We start from the raw sequence: 11,252 nt of genomic DNA on the forward strand, positions 1-11,252 counted from the left end.
CCACGCCCCCCCGAAGTGAATGGCCGGGATGCCTGCCTGAGCGGGTTCACCGACGACCAGGGGCCTGAGCAAGCGGTGGAGGAGTGTGGCATCCCGCCGCCGGACCCGCCCGGTCCGAGGACACGCAGTAGACGGGGGTTTACCGTCGCCACCCTCCAGCCGGCGACAGAGAGCACCACGTCTCTCCCCCCAATCAGCGCAATCGGGGACACCTGGCCGGAGGAAGGGAATGGACCGGGAGCCGGCATAAAAGGGGCACCAGACCAGGCGAACGAGAGAGTGCCACGGAGAGAGTCCGCACAGGGAGAGTGACACGGAGGGAGTAAGCACCAGACCGGGCGAACGGCGAAGCGCCGGCTATCTAGAGGCTCACGGAGACCCTAGCACGAGTATACAGACTACTTATTCTGTCGAAATAAACGCCGACAGGGCTTTAACCCCTGCTTTCCGTGTGATTCCTGCCGGGTATCTGACAATCGGGGAAACGGGTTGCCACAATATCCAACTTGAGTGTCAAGTGAAGGGATGGCAATAGAATATCTGATACGGGAGACTCCGGTGAGTGAACACGGGTAACTGTAATATGGCCATCCAGCCAGGAGGGGGCGCTTCAAGGACGCCCATCGCGTTTTACCTGGACGTGTGAGTAGCCGACCGAGTTCTCTTGGCTCGGAGGAGCGAAGAGGACTATTCACGCGGGTTGGCTGACAGGGCTCGGGCGAAGGAAATCACGCGACAAGCGTGGGATCTGTGGGATCTGTGACTATCTATGTCAGCCTGACAGATCCGGTATAATTTTTAGGTGGGACAAATGCGCCTGTCTCCGATATTGGAGGGGACACGTCCCCTCCGTCCCCCCCGGTTCCTACGCCCTTGGTAGTGTGGATATTGTGTGTGTTTAGTGGTTAATATTTAATAAGGGTGCTGGTGTTATATGTTTAGCATAATATAGGAAATCAAAACTAATAATTTAAAATTGATTGAAGAGCCTAGGGCCCTGCCCTCTTTATTATAGGGGTAAAAGGGCTACATAAAATGGAGGCCCCGCTATGTTTAGTTTGGGTTTCAAGATGACCAGTACCAGTTGGGCTGCACGATTCAGGGAAAAATGTGAATCACGATTTTTTTCTCACAAATACATTTTTTTACTGTTCGAGCAGTTCGAGGACAGGATAATAACAGAGGGTTCAACGCAGGCTATTTTTCTTCGGTTATTTTCATTCGAGAGCCAACACGATCAGCCCTGGACAAGTAGAAGCTGTCTTCCATCTGGTTTACCCCCCCACCCACCCAACAGCACCACCCACCCAACACCCACTACACCCCCAAACGGATTACACACACACACAAACCACGGAGACCTCCCCCATGGTCCAGATGTTGGTCCAGCAGCAGACCCTGATCCTGGCACAGGTGAGCTGTTTACAGGTTATCAGTCAGTCGGTGGCAGAACCATTTGAGACGGGGGTTCAAGTCCTGTACATGTTGGTGTTTTTTCTTAATGTCATTGTGTGAATTTAATCCCAAATATAAAGTCTTACCATGAATTGCATGTGTCTTGGTGGTGCAGTGGTAAGACATAGTGATTCAAGTGCCTGATACCAGGGCGTCTATGGCGCAGTGGAGAGAGCTCTCGGTTAGGGTTCCCTGCATGTTGTAGTTTATATAACATGCAACATAGTTAGTTTTTAATTGAGTTTAAAACGGAGGGGGAGCGTTAACTTCAACTAGACGAACTTCCTAGTAAACGTCCAAAAAAGTTGCAAGACCCTCTTAGTTGTAACACCCCCCCCTGCCCCCCGGAAGGGGGGGAAGGAGGGGTTCTGCAGACACGTTGGGGGCCCTTTTGGGGGTACCCCCTTCTTGGTGGCCGTGTGAGCGGGGACTCGAACCTGAGTCTACAGAGTGTTAACCAACAGCCCTTAACCGCTGCACCACCAAGACGCCGACTAGGATGTTCAAAGGGCTGGTTTTTCAACTACCTGATACTAGGTATCAAATCACTATTTTGTCTAAGGGTTTTCAAGCTGAAAGTCATGGTGTGAATATGATATCAAATATTACTTTGGACTGTTTCAATATCTATGGCATATGGTAGAAAGATGTGTTCAAGTTCCACTGATATTCTTCATTAAGAAAAATGAAATGTTTTATACACAAAATAAGTTTCTTTGAATTTCAAATCCACCCTTAAATATCAATGATCACAATGTCATACCAGCCAGCAGTACAATCAGTTATCACCACCAGAGCTCATAGTCGAATTCCATGCATGTTATACTTCTTAAATGAGTTTAAAACCGAGGGGTTAACTAGCATTAACTTCAAGTAGTCAAACTTTTTTAGTAAACGTTCAAAAAAGTTGCAAGACCCTCTTAGTTGTAACACCCCCCCCAGCCCCCCGGAAGGGGGGGATGGGGGGGTTCTGCAGACACGTTGGGGGCCCTTTTGGGGGTACCCCCTTCTTGGTGGCCGTGTGAGCGGGGACTCGAACCTGAGTCTAGAGAGTGTTAACCAACAGCCCTTAACCGCTGCACCACCAAGACGCCGACTAGGATGTTCAAAGGGCTGGGTTGCACTTTTTACTGATAAGAGAGTAGGAGTTATAGAGAGAATAACAGAGGTTCTACGCCGGCTATTTTTCTCTTCACGCACACACAAACCACGGAGACCTCCCCCATGGTCCAGACGTTCTTGTCACCTCGTGCTAGCAGCAGATCCTGGTCCTGGTGTGACCAGGTGTTTAGCCTTCATCTCCTCTATTAACCACAAGGCCCTGTTGGGGAACCCTGAAGAGCCCGGGGTTAGTTTAGTCTATCGCCCCCTCAGTTGCTAGGACCAGGGCGGGAGCCATGCTAGATCATGGCTAGATTTTTTTTTTTTTCTGCAAATATATGTGTGTGTATCTGTCAGTGAGAGAGTGTACATACCCTACTCCTACTTTAATGGATGACCTGTAGAATATTAGCAGTTGTTATGGAAGCAGCAGATGTCTACACACACACCTGTAGGTGTGTTTTTCATCTGACATGTATATTGGAGCTTTTCTGTGTAATCCTAAGGTTATGAGAAAGTTGTTTATAGGTTACCAGTCAGAGAAGCAAGTTCCAGTCCCTATGATGTTGATCATCCTATTTGTGTCAGAACTATTTGTTTTCATGGGAGAAATCACCACTTATCACTAAAAGAATTTTAACCAAGAATAAGAGGCAGCAGTCATCAATTTCAAAAAAGTATTTCCAACATAGTTTTGTTACTATGTAAGTGATATGATCTACTTGCTATTGTGCTCAAGACCAGGATTCAACTCTTGTTTATGTTGGTTGTTTCTCAAGGACAAAGACATTATGTGACTACAATATGAAAGATAAAATCTTACCATCATTAGTAAGTATGTTAGTTGCATAGTGGTAAAACCTGCTAATGGCAGTGGTTCAAGTCCTATACATATTGTTGACTTTTTTTATTATGACATTATGTGAATACAATCCCAAACATAAACTCTGCCCATGAATTGTATGAGTGTTGGTGCTGCAGTGGCAAGATATAATGATTAAAGAACCTGATATGATATCAAACATTATTTTAGACTGTTTCAATATGTATATCAATGGCACATGGGAAAAAATTCAGTTATGAACACTGAGGTTCTGTGTTTAAGTTCCACTAAGATTTTTCAGTATGAAAAATGGTATGTTTTATACACAAAATAGCTTTCTTTGAATTTTAAATCCATCCTTGAAAAATGTCATATAATGTGGTTCAGTGGGCAATACAATCAGTTATCACCACCAGAGCTCCTAGTTGAACTCACTGCACATTATATTTCATAAATGAGTTTAAAACAGCGGGGGAGAGCTATCTTTAATTAGACAAACTTTATTGATTACATTCATTCATTCATTCATTCATTCATTCATTCATTCATTCATTCATTCATTCATTCGATTGTGCAAAAAAGTTGCATAACCCTCTTAGTTGTAACACCCCCCCCATCCCCCTGGAAGGGGGGGGTGGGGGGGTTCTGCACACACGTTGGGGGCCCTTTTGGGGGTACCCCCTTCTTGGTGGCCGTGTGAGCGGGGACTCGAACCTGAGTCCACAGAGTGTTAACCAACAGCCCTTAACCGCTGCACCACCAAGAACGCCGACTAGGACGTGCTCGGAAGCTGTACTTGGCTTTGCAATTCACATGATGCAGAAGTAAGAGATCATCAGTTGGACACCACTGACACCACTGACACTGATCAATCAATCAATCAATGCCCTTCTTGGTGGCCGTGTGAGCGGGGACTCGAACCTGAGTCCACAGGGTGTTAACCAACAACCCTTAACCGCTGCACCACCAAGAACGCCGACTAGGACGTGCTCGGAAGTTGTACTTGGCTTTGCAATTCACATGATGCAGAAGTAAGAGTTCATCAGAGTTCACCACTGACACTGATCAATCAATCAATCATCAATCAATCCCCTTCTTGGTGGCCGTGTGAGCGGGGACTCGAACCTGAGTCCACAGAGTTTTAACCAACACCCCTTAACCGCTGCACCACCAAGACACCGACCAGAACATTTTTGGCGGTTATACTTGACTTTACCATTCACACGATAGAGAAATAAGATGCATCCATTAAGGAACCACTTGAACCCTGGTTCTGTGCGGGGAACGTGAACCTACATAGTGTCTGAAAGCTCATCACAAAGGTCAGCTTCTTATTGGCCGTGTGAGCGGGGACTCAAACCTGCACCTGCAGAGTGTTAACCAAGAGCCCTTACCGCCACACCACCAAGACACAGATCAGGATGTTTTGGCGGTAGTACTTGACTTTACCATTCACATGATAGAGAAATAAGATGTATCCATTAAGGTACTTACTCCATCAGGGAACTTAAACATTGGGTCTAAGCGGTGACCAGCACCTAGGCTCAGCAAGAAAGGACGAGCCAATTCTTAATCCCTGTGAGCTGGGACTCAAACCTGCGTCGACTGAGTTTTGATGATTTTGTTGATGGCGGTTAGACTTGACTTTACCACTCACATGATATAGAAAATTCTTATTTTCCATTTATGAACTTCAGTTGGACTTGAACCCCTGTCTCAGGAGTGTCAGCCAACTGCTCTCTTCACTTCCCCATGGAGGTTGTGATCAATTTGTGGTCGAAAGCTATATAAATCAGTTCAATTGAAATATCACTACATTTAAGAGTTACCCTTTAGTATTAACATACATTAAACAGGAATTGAGCGCTGGTCTCCAGAGTGCTATCCAACCTCAGTGAATAAATGCCGCTCTCAGCGAGGTCAGCTTCCCGACGCATAGAGAGCCTATCTGACGATGTGCGCGGATCAATTATGAGTGGCCTGAGTCAGGCCAACTACTTTTCCGTTGCCATTGACGAGAGTACAGACAACACTGATATCAGTCAGATGTGCATATACGTGCGGTATTTTGATGGGAAGGAGTTCAGGGAGGAGTTGTTGGCTCTAATTCCATTAGAAGGGAACACCACTGGGGATGTTATGTTTGCCAAAGTGGAGGAATTGATTAAACAACATGCACTACCATTTGAGAAAATAAACCTCATCGTGACAGACGGTGCACCTGCCATGGTTGGTTGCCACAGAGGTCTGGTGGCCCGATTGAAGGAGATAGCACCACAAATGCACGCACTACATTGCCTAATTCACCAGAGTGTCCTGTGCGCCAGACTCAGTGGCGAGCTGAAGAGTGTCATGGATAAAGTGATGAGAGTCATTAATTTTGTCCGGGGTGCATCAAGCACACAGCACCGTCTTTTTCGCCAACTTGTTGCTGAGTCAGAGGCCTGCTACGAAGATCTGCTACTTCACAATGACGTGCGCTGGTTAAGTAAAGGAAAGGCACTGGAGCGCTTCTGTGCGCTACTAGATCAAGTGAAAACCTTCCTGCGAATGAGCAAGATGCGTGCTTTAGACGATCACCTGGCCTTTCTAGAAGGTGAAATGTCCATCTCAAACATCGCGTTTTTAACTGATATTTTTGGCCATCTTAACCAGCTGAACCTGCAACTACAAGGGAGAGGGAAAACCATTGTGGACCTGATCGAGAAGATGGATTCGTTTACAAGGAAGCTGGAGTTGTTCCAGTCTGATCTAGCAAGTGGAAGGCTCTTGCACTTTGCAACATTAAAATCACAGGGAGGGGGGCGAGTGACAGGAATTATGACTGAATTCCTTGACAAGCTACGGGACAACTTTCAGTCGCGGTTCCGAGACTACTGTGTCCCAAGGGAAATTGTTGGCTTTGTCCACGACCCATTGTCCACGCGAAGCGAGGAATTCTCCTCACTGGCCAAAACAACCATGAGCTCGTTGGACGAGGCAACGCTTCAGTTGGAGCTCATCGATTTCCAGTCAAGCTCCCTCGTCCGTGATGCGTTTAGTGCGCATTCCGTGGAGGATTTCTGGATCGGATGCTCAGAAGAGTACATTGTTATCAAGAAACTTGCCCTTTATGTGCTGACGATGTTTTCATCTACCTACACGTGTGAGTCCAGCTTTTCGTCAATGAATGCAATCAAGACACACGAGAGGAACCGTCTGACCAATGCAAGCTTGGAGAACTGCTTGAGAATAAAAGTGACATCCCTGTCGCCCGACATCCACAAAATTGTGACCGAAGGGAGGAGCCACTTTTCCCATTAAGTGAGTAGCCTACTGGCCTTTTTAAATAGTAGGCCTAAAAAAAATGCCCAGTTATATTGTTTGATCTTATTTAAATTGTAAATTCCCTTTTTTCTGTCTTTATTCAGGAGCAGCGCAGATCCTTCTCCCACGCGGACAATGTGCATTCATCTTTCACTTTCTTTAAGTTTTATTTTAATTGGGCCATTTCACATTTGAGCAGACCTTGTTATGTTGTTAATTTAACGAAACGTAGCCTATTTTTTACCTTGCCCACTGGAGGAGGGAGACGGGACACTTTTGGGGTTTTTTTGCACAAGATTACGCGCACTCGCGTGCCAATACCGTTCCGACCTGTGCGTCATGGATAACTGCACAGATGTTCCACCTGTTGTTTTGTCACTTTAGGACTATCATCTATACCTCAATAAATGTTTCGAAATTGATGGGATTGCTGTATGCCTTTTTTTTTTTTTTTAAATATGGGGTTGAAAATAATTTTTTTTTAATTAATTAATTTTTTTTTTTTTTTTTTTTACATCAAATTAACGTCATCTCGTGGGCCAGACAGAATAGATGGCGGGCCAAAATTGGCCCGCGGGCCCCTATTTGCCGACCACTGATCTAGAGCATATATATAAAACAATGACAGAAATATAATATAATATAATATAATATCCTATTTGAACTGGTCATTCATTATAAACTGGCCTTACACAGATCACCCACATCGCCCAGAAATGGTGGCAAAATGAAAGTGGAAAAACTTCTTTGATATCACAGGGAAATACATGTTTCTACTTCAATGTATATCTTGTTCATAGATTTGTGGTTTGAGGGATTATCCTAGGTGTCATCCGACTCATCGGCTTCCATCCAACTTTATAGGATTCGCAATTGACTCCGACTGATCTCTTCGGTTTTACAGTAGGCAACATAAATCTAAAATGAGATTGATCTCATTCGTAACAAATGTATTTTCATGTCTGCTGTTGAAGACTTCCATCATTGGTTCGACCCGTGGTTAAATTCATCAGATACATCAGACTCATCCGTTTCACCGGTTCGTCAGGGCCCATGAGATTGGTCTCGATAATGTTGTGTCCTTTCCTCTGTTTCTACGGTTGTTGAATTCGGCGGAACGGCGAATGCCGATTCATGATGCTTGACATCTGAATGGTAATATGAGAAAGAAGGTCAGGATATGCAAAGGACTACGATGACGAGCATCAAAACAGACTACAGAGGCAAAAGTACAAAAAAGCAAGACATTGGCGATCACAACTGACTCAAAAACACACCGCTCTTCACCATTCTCGTCCCGACAGCGGTGGGAGGGAGGATGGCGAGGTTCTAGCCGTCCGTCGGTGGCAAGGCGTCCACCATGATGAAACCGTGTGGGCACCGAGTGAAACACCCATAGATCGTCAATAAACTGACGCCATGGATATTTATGAGGAAAAAAGTGAAAGAAAACAAAAAACGGATCATGTTATTCGTTTATGTAGTCATAAACGAATAACGCGATTACACACTTGTCTTTCTGCTGATGCAGGTTTTTTGTTTGAGGCGACAATAAATTAATTATTCCCTGCTACGGCTTTTTTTGCATTAGAAATACATGTGCCTCCCCCACTTTTCCACGCCCACTTCCTTTTCAGCCCTCCCTGGAGTCCTAAACTCATAAGAAAGTGCTGCTTTGTCTTGCAGCAGCAAAGTTGTGGAGAGCAAGGGATAAAAGTTCTAAGACACTGGCTCTTCAAACTCTCAACTCTTTGTGGGTCAAGTGTCAACTGTGCGCCCTTCCTAGGAGTCCCTTAAGGAACCACATTATAGCTTTTGGGGTACAAGCAAACAGTAATCCAGCACAGACCTTATTTATTGCTATATCAATTGTGATTTAGCTTACTATGATATGTTGCTTGTGTCAGCCACCAAGCTAATGCAGTGTTTCCCACATCTGCCCACCGTCTCTTCGGCAGGTACACTGTAATGTGTACGGTAACATTATAAAGTTTCAACCACGTTCAACATGCCCATACTTTTTTTTAAGAATGATTATTTTAACCAGTGATAACATTGCTGGGCTAGCCCATGGTTTAATTAGCTGCATAACGTTATCTATGGCTGTTTGGGTAGTCCACTAAACTCATGGTAATTTGGCAAGTTTAAACTGTAACTTGCGGCTATTTCCTTAAAAATGAACTACATGACATGATAAACGTAACCTCAATTAAACTTAAATACAAAGCTACAATGTAATTTTGGAATTAGTTGTAATGAATTGTAATGTCCCGTGTAACCTCCGACCTGTGACTGTCCCAATCACAGTGGTGCAGTGAAGAGCGTTGCTGGTTAACCCTCTGTGTTACAGTTCTGGGTTCAAGTCCTACTGAGGTCCATTGCAATGGTATATCACTGTGTGAATTCAATTAATAATTATAAACTAGGACCTCTTGCAAAAATACGTGGTTGGTTTTGTGTTTACACCGGTAAACAAGTTGGCATATATGAATTAACAATGACAATTTACACCCACTTTTTAAAATGGGATGATTCATCTAGAGACAGGACTGAAAACCGATTTGCAGTTGGTCGTACGGCCAATAGGGTAAAGAAGAAGCTGATACTAACCCAGTACTTAGGCTGTGTCTCTGTGAGCTACTGTGTTCATGAGGAAGCAAGCAGAAAAGACCACTCTATTCCCCTCTGTTAATGTACACATATTTAGATTCATCTCACTGGAACACTTTACGATAACATTTAGAAAGAACAGGAAGTTACTGGGAGGAATATGGTTAGAATGGGGTCAGAGAACATAAAGAGTGGCAATGAGACAAAGACTGCTGAAAATGGTGGCCGCATCGCCCTGAGCAGTACAGAAAGAAACAGGAAGAAACGTAAGGAGCTGCTTGTTCCACACACTGTAAAAAAAAAAAAGATCGTAAAAAAAAAAAAAGGTAATTTTCTGGCAGCTGGGGTGCCAGAAAAATACTGTGAAAGAACAGATAATTACTTTCTCATAAAAATTCGGTTATTTTCCATAATTAAAATACAGTTTGTAGTTGTAATTTTAACAAGATTTTGCCTTATTTTCATGTTGTTTTTAATGTTTAATTAGAAACATTCACATTTTAAAACAATGAAATTACCTAGAAATATGGTAAATAAATGTTGTATTACGAATAATACTGCTTAAATTGACAGAAATGTGCTGTTCTTAGCTGGTTTTTAATGGAAAAAGGTTGTATAATAATTTATATTTGATTGAATATAACAGTATATGGACACAAAATAATGTGATTCATCTTTCAAAACATGTAAAACAAATGTTGAAAAACATTATCTTGGCATTACAATTGCAATAATTTACTGTTATTTTTAGATCTTCAGATCAAATGAATAATTAGTTATTTTATATTTTTTTACATTTACTTAAACATCTTTTTTTAAAACAATGAAATTACCCATAAAGATGGTAAATTAACATTGTAATATGAATAATAATGCTTAAATTTACAGAAATGCGCTATTAGTTGGTTTTAATGGCATTATTTTATGTAAAAGGCTGTATATTACTTTATAGTAGATGTAAAGTAACAGTATACAACAATAATTTGATTAATCTTTCAAAACATGTCAAAACTTAGGTGTACAATTGCAACAATTTACTGTTTATTGTAAATTTAGTTTTTTGTTTTCTTTTACATTGATTTACTTAATATTTAAAAGACTTTCAACTTTAAAAAAATATATACTCACCTAATAACACCAGAATTATTTTAATTTTAAATGGTTTAAACCAGTTTTTGGCCAGTGGGAAAAGGGGCTTAAATGAACTGTTTGAGTACTTGAATGAGACTAAGCTGAACAAGAATAGCTATAATTTCCCATTCTCTGTACTTTTATTTAACTGTAACCATTATTACAGCAGTATTCAAAAAAATAAAGACAAGTAAATTAAAATGACTGGTTCTGAAAGACAAAAAAAAAAGTTGAGTTACCAATTTACAGTAACATTTCTATCCAAGGCATTCATAACTTGGTCAAGTAACCATACATCCAAAACATTGATGACAAACTCCCACCAACCACCGTGGAAGAACTAGAACACATGTCCCTACAACAGATAGGAAACAGCTCCCCTGCCGAGGCACCTCTTATTGGCCAAAGGTTCTAACATTTTAAAATTGTTAAATGTCCACTCCCAGAGGTTTCAAGCAGAGTGTGGTTGCTGGGACTTGAACCCATGTCTCCAGTTCTGAAATGTGTTTACATTGTCAGACAGTCTACACCGACCACCTCCGTCGCGCCACCAAGACGCACAGAGTGAGCCTCTCTGAAGTCATAGATTATAGTTGACGTTAGAATAGAGATAGAAGATGAGAATCACACAAACGAGACACTGCAACTATAATGTTTCACATGCACAGCGCTCGAACTTGCCTTTGAAGAAGGTTCGTGGCCCGTCCGTTGGTGACAGTGTTCAGAGCCATATCCATTGCGCCAAGGAGCCGTACACTTTGACCTTTTTGTAAGTTAAACTTGTAGATGAGGTTAGTATAGATGTGACTGAGAAGCAAGAGGATTG

The 11,252-nt window shown here is 42.8% G+C and overlaps 1 protein-coding gene across 1 annotated transcript; it reads left to right on the forward strand.

Moving 5' to 3' along the window:
* Positions 1-5,350: 5,350 nt before the first annotated feature.
* On the forward strand, positions 5,351-6,682 carry LOC307091322 (zinc finger BED domain-containing protein 5-like; the record flags this gene model as incomplete). The annotated part of the gene is made up of 1 exon (XM_079758265.1): positions 5,351-6,682. One exon carries the CDS (start codon positions 5,351-5,353, stop codon positions 6,680-6,682), a length of 1,332 nt encoding a protein of 443 aa, XP_079614391.1.
* Positions 6,683-11,252: the final 4,570 nt, after the last annotated feature.

The sequence above is a fragment of the Pollachius pollachius genome (genome assembly GCF_949987615.1).
Source record: "Pollachius pollachius genome assembly, chromosome: 20".
NCBI classification, from domain to species: domain Eukaryota; kingdom Metazoa; phylum Chordata; class Actinopteri; order Gadiformes; family Gadidae; genus Pollachius; species Pollachius pollachius.